At 40.8% G+C, this 26,083-nt stretch overlaps 1 protein-coding gene across 1 annotated transcript in view; it reads right to left on the bottom strand.

Moving 5' to 3' along the window:
- The window catches only part of CAMK4 (calcium/calmodulin dependent protein kinase IV), a 343,324-nt gene that overhangs the window by 132,336 nt on the left and 184,905 nt on the right, over nucleotides 1-26,083 (bottom strand). The window contains exon 4 of the mRNA XM_066274026.1: nucleotides 1,076-1,154. Coding sequence (XP_066130123.1) covers nucleotides 1,076-1,154 — 79 coding nt within the window. The remainder of the gene's footprint in view (nucleotides 1-1,075; nucleotides 1,155-26,083) is intronic.

The following is a 26,083-nucleotide window of genomic DNA, read 5'->3' as shown; positions in this document are numbered from 1 at the left end:
CTTCTTCATCATGTGAGATTCCAAACTTCTCCTGTGCCAGACTATGCATAAACAGCTGGTGATCTTTAGCTGTTTTTAGAAAAAGAAATCTATTGGCCTAAAGGAGGCATCATTTGCCTTCAAAATTTATGATACTTTTCAGCATACTTTATAACTGGGTTTTCAAAAATATATATATTTCACATATTTTTTCACATAAAATTTGAGAAAGAATTTCACATAAAATTTGAGAAAGCTATAAAAAATGTTGTCTTTTTGTGATTTTATAAGGTGAAACCACCTAAGGACAGAAAATGTATGTGGGTCATTATAATGACAAACACCCTCTGCGGAGCAGGTATGATCACATCTATTACATTGAGTTGACTTGGTGTTTTTATTTTGAGCTTTCAACTGCTACATTTCTTATTCAGTGGTGAGGAGCCTAAGTAACTTTTGCCTGCTCAGCTCTCTTACAAATACAGAGCCAAAAGAAGCAACCCCAAAACAAATTTTTCCTTATTGTTCAAAGACAAAAAAAACTATTTCTTCTTCTTTTTTAATGTTTATTTTATTGATTTTAGAGAGAGAGGAAGAGAGAAACAGGAACACTGACCTGCTCCTGTGTGTGCTTTGACTGGGGATCAAACCAACAGCCTCTACACTTTGGGATGATGCTCTAACCAACTAAGCTGTCTGCCAGGGAAACTTCTTAGATGAGCCAGTTCAGGCCCAGAAATATTGGTCCAGTCGTACTTCACTGAAGCAAACCCAACATTTACAAATCTAGGCATACATGTGCATGTAAAATCATGACTGATATACAAAGCAAGCTTCACCTTCCAGCTCTAAATGTTTTTCCTTTGCATACTCTCCTCATGACCACATCCAATCTGAGATCCAGTTGCTTTCAGAGTCACGCAATTCCCATCAGCCAACAAACAGCCCATTTAGATGCACACTCATAATCGGGATTCAAATGAGTTAACTGCACATGGCATCTCTCTGGCCCCTTTGTCCTTTGAATTAGGGCTTCTGACTTCTCCAGGTAACAGACCCCTTAGAGATGTTATCATATATAATGAAACAAACTTACTGTTTTCTTTAACACTTTGAGAGCATAAGGCTTCTGAGTCCCCTTCTGTTTGCATCTGTACACAATGGATGTAGCACCCCTTGAGGGGGGAAAAGACAAAAAGAAAATGTTATGCTCTGAACATGAAATAAAGGGGAAACCTTGAAAATTAAGTATCTCTTGCAGTTACTCTCATAACTTATAAGTTCTACTATAAAACCGGCCCAACTGCTGAGAGTGTTTTTTTTCTCTTGCAACTGAACATAGTTTTTTTTTTCAGAAAAATTTCAAGTTATCCAGTCTGTTCTTTTTCTTTGCCCAATCCCTATGCAAGTAACAACATACTCACAGCTGTTGCACTCAGTGGCTCTGGAATAAATCAGGCCCTCAGGTAACATCCACCCAATTTTGGAATCCCTGAGCTTTCCTAAAGGTATGTGTGTCTGGAGCAAGGTAAGGCATAATGGCTTCGGTAGAAGGTTTAAGTTTAACACACCACTATAAGGGACAGGATAGTCTCCACTACTTGACAAGAGAGCTGGGGACACTTGAGAATTGACACTGTTTGGTGGCCTAGCCTTTCCCTAGAGCCAGTGTTAGCCCCACAGAGAGTCTGGGCCCTTCATCTTTTTTTTGTTTTGTTTTGTTTTTTTGTATCTTTCCGAAGCTGGAAACGGGGAGAGATAGTCAGACAGACTCCCGCATGCGCCCGACCGGGATCCACCCGGCACGCCCACCAGGGGCGAAGCTCTGCCCACCAGAGGGCGATGATGCTCTGCCCCTCCGGGGCGTCACTCTGCCGCGACCAGAGCCACTCTAGCACCTGGGGCAGAGGCCAAGGAGCCATCCCCAGCGCCCGGGCCATCCTTGCTCCAATGAAGCCTTGGTTGCAGGAGGGGAAGAGAGAGACAGAGAGGAAGGGGGGGGGGTGGAGAAGCAAATGGGCGCTTCTCCTATGTGCCCTGGCCGAGAATCGAACCCGGGTCCCCCGCACTCCAGGCCGACGCTCTACCACTGAGCCAACCGGCCAGGGCCTGGGTCCTTCATCTTGGTGAATACTACTCCACTTATTTACCGTGCACTAACAAAAAGAATTACATGAAATATTCAAGAGAAAATACTATAAAAATGTTTAAGGCTATATAGGAGAAAAGTAGATCTATCTCTCTATAAAAATATCGAAAAAGTGCAGAATAGTTTTTTACCTGAAAAGGAGAATTCTAAAAAGGGACTCAATACCTAACTTCATGTATGTACAAGGTTACTAGGAGAAAAATATAAAAAATAAGGACAGTGCAGTCCTGATATCCCCTCTCCACACATGAGAGCAAGAGAAAACAGATAAAAAGAGACTCACAAACCAAGCAGGCTTAAGTCTCAAGATCAGAAGGAGAACTTCAGATAAATCTTAAAATAAGATCAGTTGAAGTAAATATGTCAGACTTTGAAGATTAAACCAAAGGACATCTTATGATATATTCAGTCATATGGTTTTGAAATTTTAAGTACAAAAGATTTATACAAGTCAAACACATTCCCAGATGCCTTTGCACAACACATTTTTAAAAGAGCCAGGAGGAGTCAGAAACTGGTGTTATAAAAATGCAAATAAATTTTAAATTTTTCAACACCCTTTAAAAAACTCTGGTAAGATATAACATATACACAAAGAAATACAGTATTCTGGAAATAGAATAAATAGAGGTAAATATATAATTCATCTTTTCTTATTTTTAATTGCTCCAAAGACAACTATCTAAAGACATAATATTAACAATGCATTGTGTTTTTTAAAACATACATATGTAAAAGTAAAATGTATGACAACAATGGCATAAAGAAAGGGGGACCCTGGCCGGGTGGCTCAGTGGTAGAGTGGCATGCAGGAGTCCCAAGTTCGATTCCCAGCTAGGGCACACAGGAGAAGCGCCCATCTGCTTCTCCACCCCTCCCCCTCTCCTTCCTCTCTGTCTCTCTCTTACCCTCCCGCAACCAAGGCTCCATTGGAGCAAAGTTGGCCCGGGTGCTGAGGATGGCTCTATGGCCTCTGCCTCAGGCGCTAAAATGGCCCTGGTTGCAACAGAGCGATGCCCAGGATGGGCAAAGCATCGCCCCCTGGTGGGCTTGCCTGGTGGATCCCGGTCGGGTACATGCAGAAGTCTGACTGCCTCCCCGTTTCCAACTTCAGATAAAAAAAAAAGGGGGAAAGAATTAGAGAAAACACTATTAAGCCCTTATACTATGTGTTAAATAGTATGATATTATTTTAAGTTAGACTGATTAATTTTAAAAAATATATATATTTTAAACTAGAGCAACAAATAAACTTATTTTCTTTTCTTCTTCATTTTTTTCTTTATTAAGTGAGAGGCAGGGAGGCAGAGATAGACTCCCACATGCACCCTGACCAGGATACACCCAGCAAGGCCCCCTACCATGCAGTGCTCTGCCAGTCTGGGCTGTTGCTCTGTTGCTTGGCAACCAAGCTATTTTAGCACTTGAAGTGAGGCCATGGAGCCACCCTCAGCGCCTGGGGCCAACTTGCTCCAACTGAGCCATGGCTGCAGTAAAGGAAGAGAGATACAGAGAAGGGGAGGGGTGGAGAAGCAGATGTTTGCTTTTCTGTGTGCCTTCACCCGTAATCAAACCTGGGACTTCCACACACCTGGCAAATGTTCCACCATTGAGCCAACCAGCCAGAGCAATAAAATTATTTTTTTTTAAATATTAATAATGAATCAGTAATAGAGCAAAATAGAAAATCAAAAATAGGAAAAAACAAATTAAGAGACTGAAAATAAAATAGCTAGCAATATACTGAACTTTAATCATATTAATAATTACATTATCTATAAACTTTAAAAACACAAATTAAGAATAAAGATGGTTAGATTGGGTGAAAACTCAAGACCAAACTATATGCTGTGTAGAGAAATGCATTTTAAATATAAGGGCATGAATAGTTTAAAAATAAAATAATAGGAAACAGATACTATGCAAACACTAATGAAAAGAAAGCAGGATTGCTATATAAACATTAGTTTAACTAGACTTCAGAACAAGGATAAAGAGAAACATTACTTAATTAAGAAGGGGTTGTTGGGCAAGCCAAAGTGTTTCAAGTGTGAAACAAGTTAGTTAGGTTTGCTCACTTGTATTTTGTATGGGCATGAGGCGGCGCCTTGTGGGCGTGCGCACGTGTGTGTGTGTGTGGGGGGGGGGGGCGGGGTCTGTGGAAGGCTGCATGCTGGACCTCAGGGTGGCAGATTGCAAATTGCAGATTGCCTTCCTGCTTGGGAGGGGCCATTATTTGCTGGTGAAGAGGTTTTTTTCCCCCAGTTTTGCTGGAGAGTCTGTGAGAGTGAGTGTGCTGAGGGGCATTTGGGGTCAGCCTGTTTGGCTGGGGAGTGCTATTTGCTTGTGCAGGCTTATGAGTCCAGGACAGACTGGAGAGAGAAAGGGAAGCCGTCTTCCCTGCCTGTTTGCTCATCCACCATTACGAGACTTTAGTAAATTGCCTTGCCGAGGTATTTTGTCTCCATGAGTCTTGCTTAATTCCACCTCTAACATGCTCAAGCTGGATGAGCTTGCACTTAGGCCAGTGACCTCCAGGTTTCAAACCTGGTTCTCTGCATCCCAGGCTGATGCTCTCTCTACTGCGCCACCACCTGGTCAGGCAATTATCAATTTTTTTTTAAAATCTCTCTAACAACACAGATTTTTTTTCTTTTTTGTTTCTTTCCATAATCTCACTCCTTTATTCTCCCTTTTGCTCTCTTTTCTTGTTTTAAGGAAAGAGATTGGTTCAAATCAATGTTCCTATCTCTCTCTCACTTTCTCTCTTCCTCTCTCTAAAAAAAAATCAATAAAAAATTATTGGGCAGTATAAGTTATTGAAGAGCTTCACTTTTTTAATGGGAGGGGTCTTGAAATTGAACTGAAGAATCTTGTCTTTCTCTAATGTTGAAGGTCCTTGGTTAAAGAATATAGTTATATCAAAATATTCATCATTTTTAAACATTTCAATGCATTTATATCTTGTTCTGTTTGTCTTTGCATTTTATTTTTTAAATTTTAAAAATTTTCAATGGGTGTGCTTGCAGGAAGAAGCTTCCTAAATGCTCAATATAGGTTTAAAAGCAAAGCTGTGAAAAAGAATAAAAAACAATGAAAGCAAAGCTGTGGTTTTATAAGAACTGTCAATCATCTGTTGAAAACACAATTTGTGCAATTCTACATCTCCTTGTAATTTCTTCATGATTGACTTGCTATTATTTAATCAGCCTACTCTTTTCATTGATTTTTTAAAAATTAGATGAATTATTAAAGAAGACTGATTATAACTTCAAAATTGATTCTTCTTAAGGGTGAAAGTGGAGTCAAATTCAGGAGCCTGGAAAAGTCAGTCTCTATGTGTTTAATGTTAGCATGCAGTGCGCCCCATTCCAGTGACAGTTTTTCATTGTTTCATTCTCCATCTGTCAGTCTGCACCTCCTCAGTGCTCTTCAATACTTGAGTGTTTCAAAATGCTCTTTTGTCACCAAAGACAAAAGAAATTGGAACATTAAATCAACAAAGAACAGAAGGAAAAACTGCTGAAATGACTTCATTTCTGATTAGGCATTTTCATTCTACCACTTGAAGAATGGCTAACCTTTAGAATTTAAGAAGTTGTTATTAGACCTGGAGCTTTTCCAAATCAGTTAAATATTACATTCTTAAAGTAAATCTCAAAATATCACGTTGAGGAATGATATTGAGCCCCAGATCTTAAGATGTGCTCAAGCCCTTCAAAGTTCTATAATAAACTTTGATTCAGAGTCTGTCCAAAACTTTCTTTCCCTTCTCTGGCTCATTGACTTGTTAAATCCTTCAGGAGTGAGGGCAAGCACCCTATTTCAGTATCAGGCTTATATCATGTCCTCCTATTTGGGGATGTCGCATTTATTTTAAAATGTCTTTATTTCACACTATTTTTGAGACCTATTTTCACTAGATAGAGAATTCTGGCTGTTTTTTTCCCCCACAACTTTAAAGGTTTAGGCCTCCATTTGTTATCGATGAGGCATTAGCCATCATTCATATCATTATATCCTGTAAACACATAAACACATATCTTCTTTGGGTTTTTTTATTTTTTATTTTTATTTTTTTGTATTTTTCTGAAGCTGGAAACGGGGAGGCAGTCAGACAGACTCCCGCATGTGCCCATCCGGGATCCACCCGGCCCACCCACCAGGGGGCGATGCTCTGCCCATCCAGGGTGTCGCTTCTGTTGCGACCAGAGCCACTCTAGCGCCTGAGGCAGAGGCCAAGGAGCCATCCCCAGCGCCCGGGCCATCCTTGCTCCAATGGAGTCTTGGCTGCGGGAGGGGAAGAGAGAGACAGAGAGGAAGGAGAGGGGGAGGGGTGGAGAAGCAGATGGACGCTTCTCCTGTGTGCCCTGGCCAGGAATTGAACCTGGGACTCCTGCACGCCAGGCTGATGCTCTACCACTGAGCCAACCGGCCAGGGCCTCTTCTTTGGTTGTTTCAAAGATATTTTCTTTATCTTCAATTTCTGGCTTTTGACTATATGCCTATGTTTTTTTTTCACTTATTAAGAATGCCACTCGCCCTGGCCAGATGGCTCAGTGGTAGAGGGTCGGCCTGGCGTGCAGAAGTCCTGGGTTCGATTCCCAGCCAGGGCACACAGGAGAGGCGCCCATCTGCTTCTCCACCCCTCCCCCTCTCCTTCCTCTCTGTCTCTCTTTTCCCCTCCCGCAGCCGAGGCTCCATTGGAGCAAAAGATGGCCCGGGCGCTGGGGATGGCTCCTTGGCCTCTGCCCCAGGCACTAGAGTGGCTCTGGTTGCGACAGAGCGATGCCTGGATGGGCAGAGCATCGCCCTCTGGTGGGCGTGCCGGGTGGATCCCGGTCCAGCACATGCGGGAGTCTGTCTGACTGCCTCCCCGTTTCCAGCTTCAGAAAAATACAAAAAAAAAAAAAAAAGCCACCCAATGAGCTTCTTAGATCTGAAATATTCTTTACCAAACTTGGAATATTTTTGCTTATTACTTTTAAAATCTTTTTAGTCTAATTCTTTCTCTCCTCTCCCTCAGAGACACATATTACATGTAGTATAGCCTTCCTGGTATTTTGCCACAAATTTTGAAGTTTTTTTTCCTTTTTACCAGTTGTTTTTCCTTTTACTCTTCATATTAGATAATTTCTATTGATTTGTCTTCAAGTTCACTGACCTTTTCCTCTGCAGCCTCCAGTCTAGTCTTAAGCTTATGAATTTTTAATTTCATATAATGAACTTTTCAATTCTAAAATTTCCATTAGGCTTTTCTTTTTTTATAGTTCCCATTTCTGTGCTGAGATACACCATACATTACTTATTATGCCCATATTTTGCTTCATGTGTTGGAGTGAATTTACCATATTTGTTTCACACTCTTCATCTGCTCATTCCAATATTTGGGTTATCTACAAGTATAGTTTCTTGACTACTGTTTTAATGGCCCCTGATTACAGGTCCAATCTCCTGCTTCTTTGAAAGCCTGGAATGTTTTTGTTTGTTTGTTTCTTGATCAACATTTTTAAATGATATACACTGGGGCCTGGATACGACAGCCAGGAATAATGGAAAAGGACCACGGTTCTATTTTTTATTGGTTTTCAGAAAGGAGGCTGTGATTAAGAGGGCACCGAGGGCATTTGTATAGTGCCACTAGAGGTGAAATTCTTGAACTGGAGCAAGATGGACCAGAGCAAAAGCATCTGTTTTTTTGTTTGTTTGTTTGTTTTATTTTTTACAGAGACAGAGAGTCAGAGAGAGGGATAGACAGGGACAGACAGACAGGAATGGAGAGATGAGAAGCATCAATCATCAGTTTTTCGTTCCGCATTGCGACACCTTAGTTATTCATTGATTGCTTTCTCATATGTGCCTTGACTGCAGGCCTTCAGTAGACCAAGTAACCCCTTGCTTGAGCCAGTGACCCTGGGTCCAAGCTGGTGAGCTCTTTGCTTAAACCAGATGAGCCCGCGCTCAAGCTGGTGACCTCAGGGTCTCGAACCTGGGTCCTCGGCATCCCAGTCCAATGCTCTATCCACTGCGCCACTGCCTGGTCAGGCCCAAAAGCATTTGTCAAGAATGTTTTCATTAATCAAAAATGAAAATTAGAGATTTGAAGACAATCAGATACTGTTGTAGTTCCGACCATAAACAATGCCAGCTGGTGACAAAGAGGCATTATTCCCATGACCTGCCCAGCAGCTTTGGGGAAACCAGTCTTTGGGTTCCTGGGAGAATATGGTTGCAAAGTTGAGATTTGAAGAAACTGATGGAAGGGAACCACCAGGAGTGAAACCTGTGACTTAATTTGACACAACACGGCAGACCAAACAGGATCGACAGACTGTTCTGTCTCGATTCCCTGGGAGGTGGAGCATGGCCATTTCTATTTAGTGGAGCAATTAGTCTGATTAATTTCAATAATGAACAAGGCCCTGGTATGCTAACTAGTTACATGACCTCCAAGTGGTCAGCATCCCAAAGGGGAAAAAAGTGATACACACTAGGGCAGGCATGGCCAACATACAGCTCGCGGGCCCCATCCGGCCTGCGTAATGAGTTTATGCAGCCCGCAATTAAATTTTTAATATTCTCCGCTACTTTAAAATCTCAGCTACTCAAAGAAAAAATAAAAATTCTCAACTACTCAGAAATGGAACCATCTTTGATTATTAGAAATCGAGATATTTAAGAAGATAGTGGTACGCAGAAAAGAATTCCATATGTGACTAATCTAGGGTTAACTTCCAATAATTCGTCAAATGGATTCGTGATACTTCTTTATTTTTTAAAAAAATTCCATTATAAAGATTTACAACTTTTGTACTTGTCTGTACTCGATATGAACTGTTTGATGTTTAGCAGTGATGTGAAACCCACATTAGCCGCAGTTTGCCAGAGTGCACTCAAGGTCAAATGATTCATTATTTTTGCGGTCAAGTGTGCTGAATCAAGTGGCACTGTAGCATAGACAATAGCTGCAATTGATAACTGAAAACGTGTCCAGGCTGTTTGTAAAATGAAATAATTGTTTTATTTGTGATATAACCCTTTCAAGCTCATTCTATTAATTAAATATTGTTTTGATTGATTATGATACAGTTTGGATATTTATACAATATGTAATTATATTTTAATTAAAATATACTTATTAAAATAATATTGTATATTAAAATTTTTTTCACTCACATTGATTCATAAACAAATTACATAATAAAATTTTGTTTACTTAAATGAATCACTTTTTTTTTTTTAGCATGCACAATATTTTTTTTTATTAATTTTAATGGGGTGACATTAGTCAGTCAGGATACATAGGTTCAGAGAAAACATCTCCAGGTTATTTTGACATGTGATTATGTTGCATACCTATCACCCAAAGTCATATACTCTTCCATCACCTTCTATCTGGTTTCCTTTGTGCCTCTCCTCTCCTCCCACCCCCTCACTCCCCCTCCCTACCCCTGGTAACCACCACACTCTTGTCCATGTCCCTGAGTCTCATTTTTATGTCCTACCTATCTATGGAACCATATAGTTCTTAGTTTTTTCTGATTTACTTATTTCACTCAGTATAATGTTATTAAGGTCCATCCATGTTGTTGTAACTGATCTGATGTCATCATTTCTTTTTTTTTTTTTTTTTTTTTTTTTTTTTTAAAGAGACCAAGAGAGAGTCAGACAGGGACAGACAGGAACGGAGAGAGATGAGAAGCATCAATCATCAGTTTTTCGTTGCGCGTTGCGACACCTTAATTATTCATTGGTTGCTTTCTCATATGTGCCTTGACCATGGGCCTTCAGCAGACCAAGTAACCCCTTGCTGGAGCCAGCGACCTTGGGTCCAAGCTGGTGAGTTTTTGCTCAAACCAGATGATCCCACGCTCAAGCTGGTGACCTCGGGCTCTCGAACCTGGGTCCTTCCGCATCCCAGTCCGACGCTCTATCCACTGCGCCACCGCATGGTCAGGCAGATGTCATTTCTTATGGCTGAGTAGTATTCCATAGTATATATGTACCACATCTTCTTTATCCAATCATCTATTGAAGGGCTTTTTGTTGTTTTCATGTCTTGGCCACTGTGAACAATGCTGCAATGAACATGGGGCTACATGTGTCTTTATGTATCAATGTCTCTGAGTTTTGGGGGTATATTCCCAGTAGAGGGATTTCTGGGTCATAAGGTAGTTCTATTTTCAGTTTTTTGAGGAACCACCATACTTTCTTCCATAATGGTTGTACTACTTTACATTCCCACCAACAGTGAATGAGGGTTCCTTTTTCTCCACAGCTTCTCCAACACTTGTTATTACCTGTCTTGTTGATAATAGCTCATCTGACAGGTGTGAGGTGGTATCTCATTGTAGTTTTGATTTGCATTTCCCTAATAGCTAGTGAAGATGAGCATCTTTTCATATATCTGTTGTTCATTTGTATCTCTTCCTGAGAGAAGTGTCTGTTCACGTCCTCTTCCCTTTTTTTTATTGGATTGTTTGCTTGTTTGTTGTTAAGTTTTATGAGTTCTTTGTATATTTTGCATATTAGGCTATCTGTGCTGTTGTTTGAAAACATCATCTCCCATAAAGTTGGCTGTCTGTTTATTTTGTTGTCAGTTTCTCTTGCTGTGCAAAAGTTTCTTAGTCTGATGTAGTCCCATTCATTTATCTTTGCCTTCACTTCCCTTGCCCTTGAAGTTAAATTCATAAAGTGCTCTTTGTAACCAAGGTTCATGAGTTTAGCACCCAGGTTTTCTTCTATGTAATTTATTGTTTCAGGTCTTATATTTAGGTCTTTGATCCATTTTAAATTAATTTTAGTACAAGGGGACAAACTGTTCTGGAGTTTTATTCTTTTGCATGTGATTTTCCAGTTTCGCAGCACCAATTGTTGAAGAGGCTTTCTTTTCTTCATAGTATGTTGTTGGCCCCTTTATCAAAAATTATTTGACCATATACATGTGGTTTTATTTCTGGGCTTTCTATTCTGTTCCATTGGTCTGAGTGTCTATTTTTCTGATAATATCATGCTGTTTTGATTGTCGTGGCTCTATATTATAATTTGAAGTCATGTATTGTAATGCCCTCAGCTTTGTTAATTTTCCTTAGGATTGCTCTGGCTGTTCAAGGTTTTTTATAGTTCCATATAAACCTGATGATTTTTTGTTCCATTTCTTTAAAATATGACATTGGAATTTTGATGGGAATTGCATTAAATTTGTATATCGCTTTGAGTAATATAGTCATTTTGACTATACTTATTCTTCCTATCCAAGAACAAGGAATATTTTTCCATTTCATTATATCTTTTTTGATTTCCCTTAAAAATGCTTTGTAGTTTTCATTATAAAGGTCCTTTAGATTCTTTGATATGTATATTCCTAGGTATTTATTTATTTATTTATTTATTTATTTGGTTTCAATTTTTACTACAGTTGCCAATTCCCTATCTTACTCATATGGCCCACTTTCTTGACCATGAGTTTTATGAGTTTCCAGAATCCTTACAATAACCATGCTGTTTTGCTTGAGTAAGTTTGGTGTGCTTATTCCTTCAAAACAAACAAAACAGCCTTGATTAAGATCATTTCAAAAGAGAACAGTAATTTTGTCCCAGAAAGAAGGATCAACGTATGAGCAAACACGACTCTTATGGACTATTTCCTAACAGTGCTATCAGCTTTGTGATGGCACTAGATCCCTGCACCTCTTCACATATGAGATGGATGGACTGCTGAAGAATGATGTCTTCCGCCTCTCAGCAATAATACCAGCTAATCTTTTTTTTTTTCTTCATTTTTTTAAATTAAATTTAATGCAGTGACATTGATCAATCAGGGTACATATGTTGAGAGAAAACATCTCCAGATTATTTTGACATTTGATTGTGCTGTATACCCCTCACCCAAAGTCAAATTGTCTTCTGTCACCTTCTATCTGGTTTTCTTTGTGCCCTTCCCCTCCCCCACCCCCTCTCTCTTCCTTGCTCCATCCCCCTTCCCCACCCTCCACCACCCCCATTGCCATCACATTCTTGTTCATGTCTGAGTCTCATTTTGATGTCCCATCTATGTATGGATTCATATAGTTCTTAGTTTTTTTCTGATTTACTTATTTCACTCTGTATAATGTTATCAAGGTCCATCCATGTTATTGTAAATGATCCGATGTCATCATTTCTTATGGCTGAGTAGTACTCCATAGTATATATGTACCAAAGCTTTTTAATCCACTCATCCTCTGATGGACACTTGGGCTGTTTCCAGATCTTCACTATTGTGAACAATGCTGCCACAAACATGGGGGTGCATTTCTCCTTTTGGAGCCGTTCTATGGTGTTCTTGGGGTATATTCCTAAAAGTGGGATGGCTGGGTCAAAAGGCAGTTCGATTTTTAATTTCTTGAGGAATCTCCATACTGTTTTCTACAGTGGCTGCACCAGTCTGCATTCCCACCAGCAGTGCAGGAGGGTTCCCTTTTCTCCACATCCTGGCCAGTACTTATTCTGTGTTGTTTTGTTGATGAGCGCCATTCTGGCTGGTATGAGGTGGTATCTCATCTCATTGTGATTTTAATTTGCATTTCTCTAGTGATTAGTGATGTTGAGCATTTTTTCATATGCCTATTGGCCATCTGTATGTCCTCATTGGAGAAGTGTCTATTCATTTCTTTTTCCCATTTTTTGATTGGATTGTTTGTCTTCCTGGTGTTGAGATTTACAAGTTCTTTATAAATTTTGGTTATTAACCCCTTATCAGACGTATTGTCAAATATGTTCTCCCATTGTGTAGTTTGTCATTTTATTCTGTTCTTGTTGTCTTTAGCTGTGCAAAAACTTTTTAGTTTGATATAGTCCCATTTATTTATCCTGTCTTTTATTTCACTTCCCCGTGGAGACAAATCAGGAAATATATTGCTCTGAGAGATGTCGAAGAGCTTACTGCCTATGTTTTCTTCTAAGATGCTTATGGTTTCACGACTTACATTTAAGTCTTTTATCCATTTTGAGTTTATTTTCGTGAGTGGTGTAAGGTGGTGATCTAGTTTCATTTTTTTTGCAGGTAGCTGTCCAATTTTCCCAACACCATTTGTTGAAGAGGCTGTCTTTATTCCATTGTATTTTCTTACCTCCTTTGTCAAATATCAGTTGTCCATAGAGCTGTGGGTTTATTTCTGGGTTCTCTGTTCTGTTCCATTGATCTATATGCCTGTTCTTATGCCAGTACCAGGCTGTTTTGAGTACAATGGCCTTGTAGTATAACTTGATATCAGGAAGTGTGATACCTCCCACTTTATTATTCTTTTTTAAGATTGCTGAGGATATTCGTGTTCTTTTTTGGTTCCATATAAATTTTTGGAAAATGTGATCTATATCTTTGAAGTATGTCATTGGTATTTTAATTGGTATTGCATTGAATTTATAGATTGCTTTGGGTAATATAGACATTTTAATGATGTTTATTCTTCCTAACTATGAGCATGGTATATGCTTCCACTTGTTTGTATCTTCCTTGATTTCTTTTATCAATGCTTTGTAATTTTCCAAGTACAAGTCTTTAGTCTCCTTGGATAAGTTTACTCCTAGGTACTTTATTTTTTTGGTGGTAATAATGAAGAGGATTGTTTCCTTAATTTCTCTTTCTGACTGTTCATTGTTGAGGTATAAAAATGCCTCTGATTTCTGAGTATTGATTTTTATATCCTGCCACTTTGCTAAATTCATTTATCAGGTCCAGTAATTTTTTGACTGAGACTTTACGGTTTTCTATATACAATATCATATCATCTGCAAATAATGATAGTTTTACTTCTTCTTTTCCAACTTGAATGCCTTTTATTTCTTCTTATTGTCTGATTGCTGTGGCTAGGAATTCCAGAGCTATGTTAAATAAGAGTGGTGAAAGGGGCACCCCTGTCTTGTTCCTGACCTTAAGGGTATTTCTTTTAATTTTTTCCCATTGAGTATGATGTTGGCTGTGGGTTTCTCATAGATGGCTTTTATCATGTTGTTCCCTGTATTCCCACTTTGCTGAGAGTTTTGATCATGAATGGGTGCTGGATTTTATCAAATGATTTTCTGCATCTATTGAAATTATCTTGTGGTTTTTCTCCTTCTTTTTGTTTATGTGATGAATCACATTGATTGATTTACAAATATTGTACAAGCCTTGCCTTCCAAGAATAAATCCCACTTGATCATGGTGTATGATTTTTTCCATATATTGTTGGACAGGTTTGCTAATATTTTGTTGAGGATTTTAGCATCTATATTCATCAGAAATATTGGCCTATAATTTTCTTTCTTTGTGTTGTCTTTGCCTGGTTTTGGAATCAGAAATATGCTCGCCTCATAAAAGGAGTGTGGAAGTCTTCCTTCTTCTTGAATTTTTTGAAATAGTTTGAGAAGGATAGGAGTTAGTTCTTCTTTGAATATTTGGTAGAATTCAGTTGTGAAGCCATCAGGCCCCGGACATTTCTTTGTTGGAAGTTTTTTGATAACTGTTTTGATCTCATTTGGTGTAATCAGTCTGTTTAGGTTTTCTGATTCTTCCAGATTGATTTTTAGAAGATTGTATGTTTCAAGAAATTTGTCCATTTGATCTAGGTTGTCTAGTTTTTTTATTTTATTTTATTTTTTTCATTTTTCCGAAGCTGGAAATGGGGAGGCAGTCAGACAGACTCCCGCATGTGCCCGACTGGGATCCACCCGCCATGCCCACCAGGGGGTGATGCTCTGCCCCTCTGGGGCATGGCTCTGTTGCATCCAGAGCCATTCTAGTGCCTGAGGCAGAGGCCACAGAGCCATCCTCAACGCCCGGGCCATCTTTGCTCCAATGGAGCCTCGGCTTCGGGAGGGGAAGAGAGAGACAGAGAGGAAGGAGAGGGGGAGGGGTGGAGAAGCAGATGGCCGCTTCTCCTGTGTGCCCTGGCCGGGAATCGAACGCAGGACTCCTGCACACCAGGCCAACACTCTACTGCTGAGCCAACCGGCCAGGGCTAGGTTGTTTAGTTTTTTGGCATACAGTTCTTCATAGAATTTTCTTACAATATTTTGTATTTCTGTCAGTTGTATTTCTGTCAGTTGTTATTTCTTCACTCTCATTTTTAATTTTATTTATTTGAGTCCTCTCTGTCTTTTTCTTGGTGAGTCTAGTTAAAGGTTCATCAATCTTGTTTACCTTTTCAAAGAACCCGCTCCTAGTTTCATTGATCCTCTGTATTGTTTCTTTAGCCTCTATGTCATTTATTTCTGCACTGATCTTTATTATTTCCTTCCTTGTACTACATTTGGGCTTTACCTGCTGGTCTTTTTCTAGTTCTTTTAGATGCAGGGTTAAGTTATTTCAGCTTTTTCTAGCTTCTTAAAGTGTGCCTGTAGTGCTATGAGCTTCCCTCTCAGGAATGCTTTGCTGTGTCCCATAAATTTTGAGTTGATGTATGCTCATTGTCATTCCTTTCTAGGAATTTATTTATTTCTTCTTTGATATCATTGTTAGCCTATTCATTATTTAATAACATGCTATTTAGTTTCCAAGTGTTTGAGTATTTTTCAGTTTTCCTGTTGTGGCTGATTTCTAGTTTCATGCCACTGTGATCAGAGAAAGTGCTCAATATCATTTCAATCTTCTTAAATTTGTTGAGACCATTTTTGTTCCCTAACATATGGTCTATCCTAGAGAATGTACCATGAGCACTTCAAAAGAATGTATATTCTGCTGCTTTAGTGTGAAAGGTTCTGAAGATATCTATTAAATCGAGTTGATTTAGTATGTCCTTTAAGTCTGCTGTTTCTTTGTTAATTTTCTTTCTTGAGGATCTATCTAGTGATGTTAGTAGGGTACTGAAATCCCCTACTATTATAGTATTGCTGTTGATCTCGCCCTTTAAATCCATCAAAGTCTGCTGTATATATTTAGGTGCTTCTATATTAGGTGCGTAGATATTTATAATGGTTATATCTTCCTTTTGGATTGCTCCCTTTATCATTATGTAGTGACCTTCCTTATCTCTTACTATAGTCTTTGTTTTAAAGTCCATTTTGTCTGATATAAATATTGCTACCCCAGCTTTTTTTTCATTTCTATTTGCATAAAATATTTTTTTTTCCATCCTTTTATCTTCAGTCTATGTGCATCTTTTGTTTTAAGGTGTGTCTCTTGTAGACAATATATGTATGGGTCCTGTTTTCTTATCCACGCAGCCACCCTATGTCTTTTGATTTGATCATTTAATCCATTTGCATTTAAGATTATTATTGATATGTAATTGTTTATTGCCATTTTATTCTTTAAAACTGTACTCCTCTTTTGCTATTTTCTTTTTCTCCTTTGATCTGTTTACAACAAGCCCCTTAGCATTTCTTGCAGCGTTGGTTTGGTGGTAGTGAATTCTTTGAGTTTTTTTTTTGTCTGGAAAGCTTTTTATTTCTCCTTCTATTTTAAACGATAGCCATGCTGGATAAAGTTGTCTTGGTTGTAGGTTCTTGTTCTGCATTACTTTGAATATTTCTTGCCATTCCCTTCTGGCCTCAAGTGTTTCTGTTGAGAAGTCGGAAGTCATCCTTATGGGGGCTCCTTTGTAGGTGATAGTCTTTTTTCTCTAGCAGCTTTTAATATTTTCTCTTTATCACTTAGCTTTGGTATTTTAATTATGATGTGTCTTGGTGTAGATTTCTTTGGGTTTCTCTTTAATGGAGTTCTCTGTGCTTCTTGAACTTGTGAGATGTTTTCATGCCTTAATTGAGGGAAGTTTTCAGCTATGATATGTTTGAACAAAGTCTTTATCCCTTGTTCTTTCTCTTCTTCTTCAGGAACCCCTATGATGCGGATGTTATTTCTCTTCATGTTGTCACAGTGCTCTCTTAGAGTTTCCTCAGACTTTTTGAGTCTCTTTTTTTTCTGCTCTGCTTCCATGCCTTCATTTATCTTGTCCTCTAACTCGCTGATTCGATTCTCAGCTTCTTCCATCCTGCTTTTTTTATTTATTTATTTTTATTTTTTACAGAGACAGAGGGTGAGTCAGAGAAAGGGATACACAGGGACAGACAGATAGGAACGGAGAGAGATGAGAAACATCAATCATTAGTTTTTCATTATGTGTTGCAACACCTTAGTTGTTCATTGATTGCTTTCTCATATGTGCCTTGACCACGGGCCTTCAGCAGACCGAGTAACCCCTTGCTGGAGCCAGAGACCTTGGGTTCAAGCTGCTGGGCTTTTGCTCAAACCAGATGAGCCCGCACTCAAGCTGGCGACCTCGGGTTCTTGAACCTGGGTCCTCTGCATCCCAGTCCAACACTCTATCCACTGCACCACCACCTGGTCAGGCCCATCCTGCTTTTAATTCCTTTCATTGTGTTCTTAATTTCTGATATTGTATTTGTCATTTCTGATTGATTCTTTTTTATTATTTCAATGTCCTTTTTTATATTTGCTATCTCTTTATTTAGGTGTTCGTAATTACAATCTCTGAGCATCCTAACAATTGTTATTTTTAACTCTGCATCTGGTAATTTGGTTATATCTGACTCAGTCAGGTTCTTTTCTGGTGATTTCTCTTGATTCATCTGTGTTGCTTTTCTCTGCCTTCTCATTTTGTCTGTGTAAAAGTAGGTTTTGGCCACTGGAGTCCACTGGGTATGGCCTCTGTGTTCCCTAGGTGTGGTCTGTCTGCAGGCCTGCCACCCCCTCTGCTGTTACTGCCTTGGGCATTTGGGTATGGGCGTTGCTGGTGCCAGCCAACTGGAGCTGTTGCTGTGCTTTCTGCTTCTCCTTCACAGGAGTGGCTGTGATCACATGCTTGGCTGTGCAAGCCATGGGTGGCGTTATGCTCAGTCCTGAGGGCAGGGTTTGAGAACCTTTGCTTAGCTGAGGGTCTCTGCTGATTCCGGACTTTTGCCCCACCCCTGCAGGAGGAGCCCGCTAATGGGATGGCTGCAAGCCTTGGCTCCACAGGCTGGGTGGGACTGTTCGTATTGTGGGCTTTTGGCTCCACCCCCATGGGAGGAGCCAGCTTTCAATTCAGGCCACAAGCCCCAGTTCTGCAGGTGGGGCAAGGCTGTGCTCCTGCACCCTTGCTCAAGAGCGGGTCTCCGCCCCTTTTGGGGCTCCTGCCCTTCCCCCGCAGGCTGTTTTCAGGCGGTCCGCAGCTGGGCTTGACCACTTTTGCATGTCCCCACCTCCTGAGCCGGGTAAGACTGAGCTCACACCTGGACCTCAGTGGTGGCCAGCCGGCTTCCACCCTTGCCAACAGAACCGTGCTTTCACATCCCGCCACCACCCACCCTGGGGCGAGCCCTCAGCCATGTGGGTGGGGGCGCTGCAGCTCAGACCCTAGCACTCCATACTGTAGTCCCGAAAGCTCCCTTCTTCTAAGTGACTCTGCTCTGAGTGCTGCGGGAGAGCTTGTTTGGCTGGTGTCCTGCTTCCCTTTGCTCGTTTTGTTGTTTCCAGGGAAAATATTCACTTCAGATTTGGGGAGTGACTCGTCCCAGAGGTTAGGGTGGCTATCTCTCCAAATGTTTCTCCCTGTGCCTCCTAGATTATACTCTCTTCCTTCTACTCTGGTCCTCTCCTATCTCTCCCCATCCCCCAGAGCCCTGGGTGAGTGGTTGTGAGAGAGGTTTACTGCGCGGTCTCTTTAAGAAGAATCCTGGGTCTGAGAAATCAGTCTCTTTCTCACAAACAGTATCCTGTCTTGTTACCAGCTAAATACTGTCCTTACACCTCTTCTAGGCTCTGGGGCTGCAGGCTGGGGCTTTGTTCCTGGGGATCAGGACCCTCCCCTCTCTGCTAAACTCACTTCCCACCACACAAGTCTCTCCCAGCTGCCCTTCACTCCAGGGAGCTGGGCAGCCCTCTCCACATTTCCGCTTTTCCTACCAGTCTCAGTGTGGCTTCTTCAGTGTTCCTTGGTTGAAGTGTCCTCTTAGTTTAGTCCAAAGTTAGTTTTTCCAGATCCAAATCGTTTTCTTAAAAAATATATTTCTTTATTTTTTACAGAGACAGAGAGCGAGTCAGAGAGAGGGATAGACAGGAACAGACAGACAGGAATGGAGAGAGATGAGAAGCATCAATCATCAGTTTTTCATTGTGTGTTGCAACACCTTAGTTGTTCATTGATTGCTTTCTCATATGTGCCTTGACCGCAGGCCTTCAGCAGACCGAGTAACCCCTTGCTGGAGCCAGCGACCTTGAGTTCAAGCTGGTGGGCTTTTACTCAAACCAGATGAGTTCGTGCTTAAGCTGGCAACCTCGGGGTCTCGAACCTGGGTCCTCTGCCTCCCAGTCTGACGCTCTATCCACTGCGCCACCGCCTGGTCAGGCCCAAATCATTTTTTTATTTAACATTTTTAAATTTTAGTATTTCATCCAGCCCGTAAAAATGTTTTCTTTCTAATCTGGCCTGGGGGCAAAAAATTGTTGGTCACGCCTACACTAGGGAGTCTGGATTGTATTATTTCCTGTCAAAGTAAGTTGACTTTTAGCAGCAGGCAGTTAAAGTGTTGACAAATCTTTTTAATCCTGTTCAGTTTTGTTTTATTGTTACAGAAGATCTATTTGAATTTTTTTTTTTTTTTTTTTTGGTCATATGTCTTGGTCCTTCTCCAGGGATGATCTTTACTCCTAAGATGTGACCTTTTTGAGGTCTCAACCAAATACCTGAGATGTTCAGTGAAGTCTCTGTATCCTTAGCCAGAGACTCAGTGTATTCCAACAGTACAGGCCTATCCCTGATATATGTGTTAGCTCACAGTGCATTCTCAGCTGCTCCTGCTTAACCTCATAAAGTCCCATACTTGTCCCAGTTAGAAAGCCAAGGTCAATGTGCTTCCCTTCTCTTAGGAATCACAGCCCTATACTGAAAGCCAAGGTCAATGTGCTTCCCTTCTCTTAGGGATCACAGCCCTATACTGCCTATTTGTTCAGTGACTGAAGACTACTGTCTCATGTAGTTGAACAAGTCATTTATAGAAGAGGTTCAAGTTCAATATCTGTTACTCCATCATTGTCAGAGCAGAACATATATAATCTTAATTTTTATCACCTTATTGAGCTTGAATCATATGTTACTGTTGCAAAAGAGAAAACAATAAGTTTATTCTGTATGCATTTATCAATAGTAGTACATTACAAATGTTGACTAAGCTTGTGATTGTAAGAGATTAGCAAATAATAAATATACAGGAGCTGAATTAAGAAATTACCCTTTGGCATTCCAGGCAGCTTTTTAAACATCAACAGCTTTTTGTTTTGTTTTGTTTCTGGAGAAGAAAGGAACTTGGAGGCATGAGATATAATTTTATTATGTCAAAACACTGTGCCCCCAAATTTCTCTCCTGTTGAATAGATAATCAAACACACATATTTTAGGATGAAATAACTAACCCATTTTAGATCACAGGCCTTAAGACTACGCCCACTGCTGCTTCTAAAGGATTAATGGGGCTGAGAGCTGTACCAGATGGTGATACAGACAAGAAGGGACTGCATCTCTCCTAGATGTGACTTAGTCTTGTCACTGGCATTCAACGGCATTCAGTATTTAATATTATGAAATTGAGAGGATGAGAAATCAGTATGGTCACTCCTTCAACAAGAGACTCAGCTGAGAGGCTAGGCTGGTAGCTCATTGTTTTGTTTGGCCTGCACAAATTTATTTGAAACGATGACTGTCTCACCAACTTTTACGTTTTGAGAAATTTCATTTGAAAATTCAGATTTCCAGCTTCTCTTTTATCTGGGATCTCTAATGTCTAATTTGTGTCCAGCAGCAGTTGGTACAACCTGTGAAGCAACTACCTATTAGAGACGGCTTGTGGTCCCCTTCCCAGCGTTACCCATTTATCCCAAGTTTCAGGGCCAGTGGAAAACACACTGGCCGTTGCCTCCCTTGATCTAATGAATACTTAGGAAGTGGGGGTAGCTGGTAGACAAAGCAGAGAAGTGTCTAAAGCAGTGTTTTTCAACCAGTGTGCCATGAGACATGGTCAGGTGTGCCGTGGGGAAATAAAACATGGGTCCCCAAACTATGGCCCGCGGAGGCTATTTATCTGGCCCACCACCAGCCGCCTCCATCCGAACATAAACATTCCCCTCACAATCCCTCCAGCTATCAGAAACAGGAAGAGTGGACACACAGGGAACGCTCACTGACCAATCACCTTCTAGGATTCATCCCAACCACTAGCGATGAACCAATAGTAGGCTGCCTCTCACCAACACCCAGGAAGGTCCCCGCTCGGGCTGCCGCGCACTTGTCATTGTGTGGCCTCGGTGAGTAGTTGAAGCTGCTACTCCTCCCCATGGTCCCGATTTCTAATCCTGGTCAGGACTGGAGGTAAATGTTGCCACCATTAAGTGAAGCCTCAGCCTCAGCTGGTTATGTCTATCCTGATGGTGTATATAGATATTTGACCTTTTTCTTTTTAAAAGAGCCCCGCAGAGGGTGATATACAATGCATCACAATGGATCACAATGTTATCTAACTTTAAAGTTAAAGTTTGCTGATCTTCCTTTGGACAGTTATTGGTAATCTGTTGCCAAGGAGTTCCCCATTCTGGCCAACAAAGCTATTTTGACATTGCTCCCATTTTCAACCACATATCTATGTGAGCTGAGCTTCTCAAGCTTGACTGCGATAAAAACTAAAAACAGAGAGAGACTGAGAACTGTCGAGGAAGAGCTTCATGTGTGTCTTTCTACCATTCCTGCCAGGATATCCCTTTTGTGTTCATCGAAACAGGCCCAGGTTTCACACTAAGTGAGTATAAATACATTTAGAAACTATATTATTAACTATATGTATAATATATACTGTGTTAGAGTGTCATTTTGTGTCATTTTGGTAGGTGGTGTGCCCCAGGATTTTGTAAATGTAAAAAATGTGCCGCGGCTCAAAAAAGGTTGAAAATCACTGGTCTAAAGGCTCCCTTCCAGAGATGTAGATAGATTATCATTTGTAGAACCTATGCCATTTCTCTGCTTTCAAATTTAGTTTAGTGGTTAAAAGTCCGTGATTATTATTCCATTTCACTGTATCAGAGATAACATCAATTTGAAGAGGCTTTATCATACTATGATCACTGAAAAAAAGAAAACCTTGGCCCTGGCTGGTTGGCTCAGTGGTAGAGGGTCAACCTGGTGTCCCGGGTGCGATTCCTGGCCAGGGCACACAGGAGAAGCGCCCATCTGCTTCTCCACCCCTCCCCCTCTCCTTTCTCTCTGTCTCTCTCTTCCCCTCCCGCAGCCGAGGCTCTATTGGAGCAAAGTTGGCCCAGGCGCTGAGGATGGCTCCATGGCCTCTGCCTTAGGCGCTGGAATGGCTCTGGTTGCAACAGAGCAACGCTGCAGATGGGCAGAGCATCACCCCCTGGTGGGCATGCCAGGTGGATCCCAGTCATGCACATGTGGGAGTCTGTCTGACTGCCTCCCCGTTTCCAACTTCAGAAAAATACAAAAAAATAAATAAATAAAAGAAAACCTGCCACCATTTAACAATGGCATCCCATAGACTGAAGGATGCATCCTAATTGCAGAGATGTTAAAATGTGTAAGAATTTGCACTTCAATGCTTTCTCAATTACAAATCCATTTCAATCTCTTCATAATTTCCATGCCCACTGCCATAGTCCCTTAAATAGGCTCCAGGCTTAATTTCTCTCCCCTTCAGTCCTCCTCTACTCTACTAGTAAAACAATATTTCTAGAATAGAAATCTGACCATGTGCCTCCCTTGTGGTCACTATCCCCATGACAGTGAGAAGGATCCAGATCCCCTCTTGCCATTTACCATCTTGTCTTTCTCTTTTCTGCTCTCACTTCCTTTTGCCCTCTGTCTTGTATCCAACAATATCAAATGCACTCATTCTCTGAGCATCCTGTCCTTTTTGTTTGAATCACCTCCTCCAACTTTCTGGGTAACAAGATTTTAGTCATTCTTTAATTCCACATGCTCATCACTTCTTATCGGAGAGCTGCTATGGTTTACATACCACATTCTTTCCATTCCGTTCTGAACTCATCTGGAGCTAGCCTGGTCCACTCCTGCACCTAGTACCTGCTTCATGGTTCATTTGCAGGAACGCCTGCTTAGACCGGAGCAAATGCCATTGAAATGATGGCACTTCCTAAGTTGCTTTCATTTTTCACAGACACATTTTGCCCACAAAATGTTTAGACAACTGTTGTAATTAGATGTTGACATAAATAAAGACATTTCACAATACCAGAAAGATGGGACTGACATTTCTGGATAACCACAACCAGCAAAATCTATGGCAAAAGCTGTCCCATCAAGATTAAATATATTTCCTGCAGTGTGTCAGGAAACTCATCAGTCTCCCTGGTTCTTAATGTCTTTTCACTCTTTTACAATGCAGGCCTGGCCTCAGTAAGATTCAGAGTCTACAACTATTGGATATACTATAAACTACTTCAATTAAGATCTTATTGATCCATGTCCTCTGGTGCCTAGCACAGAGCCTGGCATATATAATTGGAGTTCAAGAAATATTTTACTGACCTGTGGTGGCGCAGTGGATAAAGCGTCGACCTGAAAATGCTGAGGTCACCAGTTTGAAACCCTGGGCTTGCCTGGTCAAGGCACATATGGGAGTTGATGCTTCCAGCTCCTCCCCCCCTTCTCTCTCTCTGTCTTTCCTCTCTCTCTCTCCCTCTGCTCTCTAAAATGAATAAATAAAAAAATAATAAATAAATAAATAAAATTTTAAAAAAAGAAAAGAAATATTTTAGCCTGACCAGGCAATAGCACAGTGGCCTGAGATGCTGAGGACCCAGGTTCAAAACCCTGAGGTCGCCGGCTTGAACACAGGCTCACAAGCTTGAGCTCAAGGTTGCCAGCTTGAATGTGGGATCACACACATAACCCCATGGTCTCTGGCCTGAGACCAAAGGTCACTGGCTTAAAGCCCAAGGTTGATGGCTTGAGCCCAAGATCACTGGCTTGAGCAAGGGGTCACTGGCTCAGCTGGAGTCCCCAGGTCAAGGCACATATAAGAAAGTAATCAATGAACAACTAAGGTGCCACAACGAAGCACTGATGCTTCTTATCTCTCTTCCTTCCTGTCTGTCTATCTCTGTCTGTCCCCTTCCTCTTGATCTCATTAAAAAAAAAGAAATATTTTCTCTTTAATGGAATAATCTGATATGATAATCATAATAGTCCAGCAAAGAGGCAAGGTGGATATTACAATTCATCACTGACAAAGAATCTACAGTCTGGGGAGGTAATATCTTATTCAGAAAGACACTGCTCATAAGAGGCAGATCTGAGACAGAACCCAAATCTCTTCCATGTTTCAGGAGTTCTCATTAAGACACACAGTCTGCTGTGGCTGTCTATCCGGAGACATCATGAAACTTTAATACCTTTTCAGTTGATAAATTAATTACTACATCTTCTATATCCCTACCATTCCAGAATTTATTACACTGCTTTGTATTACAGTTAATTATATATAAGTATCTTCCTAATGTGACTTGATGATAAAAACTTGTGACCAGCGAGTGCCTTTCATATAATATACTTAGAGTATTTTAAAGAGAATTTAAAGAAATTGAATGAATAACTCTCTATTCTTTGTTATTTCTATCATAATAATGCCTTAAATACTGTATGAAAGAATGGAAGAAAAAAAGGAGATAAAGGAAAAATAATTGAGGGAGGAAGAGGAAAGGAAGAGAGGAATGATGGAAAGAAAGAAGAAAGGAAAATATTGTAATAAAAGAAGAAAAATAAAAATGCAGTCACTTAGACCCAGTTATTACTTCCCACCTTTATCAGCAGTATCTGTCATGAAAAATTGATAAACTCATAAAATTTCTAATCCATTTAAGACTTCAAGTGTTACCTATATTATTGTCATATTTATTTTCAGAGATTTGTATTTGTTTCAAATAAGTCACAGTCACCTCTCTAAGTTTCCTCCCTCCCTCCTTCCCCCCTTCCCTCCCTCCCTCTTTTCCTCCCTCTCTCCCTCCCTCCCTCCCTTTCTTCCTTCCTTCCTCTCTTTTTTATTAAATGAGAGGTGGGGAAGCAGAGACAGACTCCCGCATGTGCCTGACCTAATTCCATCTGGCAAGCTCCCTACCAGGCGATGTTCTGCCTGTCTGGGCCACTACTACTGTTGCTCAGCAACCGAGCTATTCCAGTGCCTGAGGCGAGGCCATGGAGCCATCCTCAGAGCCTGGGACTAACTTTGCTTGAACCATTGAGTTATGGCTGCAAGAGGGGAGAGAGAGAGGAAGAGAGAGATACAGATGGTTGCTTCTCCTGTGTGCCCTGACTGGGAATTGAACCCAGGACTTCCAAATGCTGGGCCATCACTCTACTGCTGAGCCAACTGGTCACGCCATATTTCTTTCTTTAATGCAAAATTATTTGTTCTGTTAGTTACATTTTATCACAGTTTAAGAGTCAAACTTATAATTAGAAAGGATGCTGTTCTTTTGGACAGTGGTATCTGAGTTAAATTGTTTCTGATAGCAGAACTTGAGACATAGTTCCAGTTGTTGGTCCTCCCCATCCCCAAACATAATAATGTCTTCTTCCCCTTTCCTCTTAGGTAATCAAGTTCAAATTGGAATAAAATAACTGCTATTCATGGTTATTTCAAGGCAATCAACCTTGTAAGAATCTTATAAGACTTCTTCTTATGCTTCGCCCTGGCCAGCTAGCTCAGCGGTAGAGCGTCAGCCTGGTGTGTGGAAGTCCCGAGTTCAATTCTTGGCCAGGGCACACAGAAGAAATGCCCATTTGCTTCTCCACCCTTCCTCCTCTCCTTCCTCTCTATCTCTCTGTTCCCCTCCCGCAGCCAAGGCTCTATTGGAGCAAAGTTGGCCCAGACACTGAGGATAGCTCCATGGCCTCTGCCTCAGGGCTAGAATGGCTCCAGTAGCAACAGAGCAACACCCTGGATGGGCAGAGCATCATCCCCTAGTGGGCATGCCGG

The sequence above is a fragment of the Saccopteryx bilineata genome, chromosome 4 (assembly GCF_036850765.1).
Source record: "Saccopteryx bilineata isolate mSacBil1 chromosome 4, mSacBil1_pri_phased_curated, whole genome shotgun sequence".
In the NCBI taxonomy this organism is placed as follows: Eukaryota; Metazoa; Chordata; class Mammalia; order Chiroptera; family Emballonuridae; genus Saccopteryx; species Saccopteryx bilineata.
This window is presented reverse-complemented; position numbering and strand designations above follow the sequence as displayed.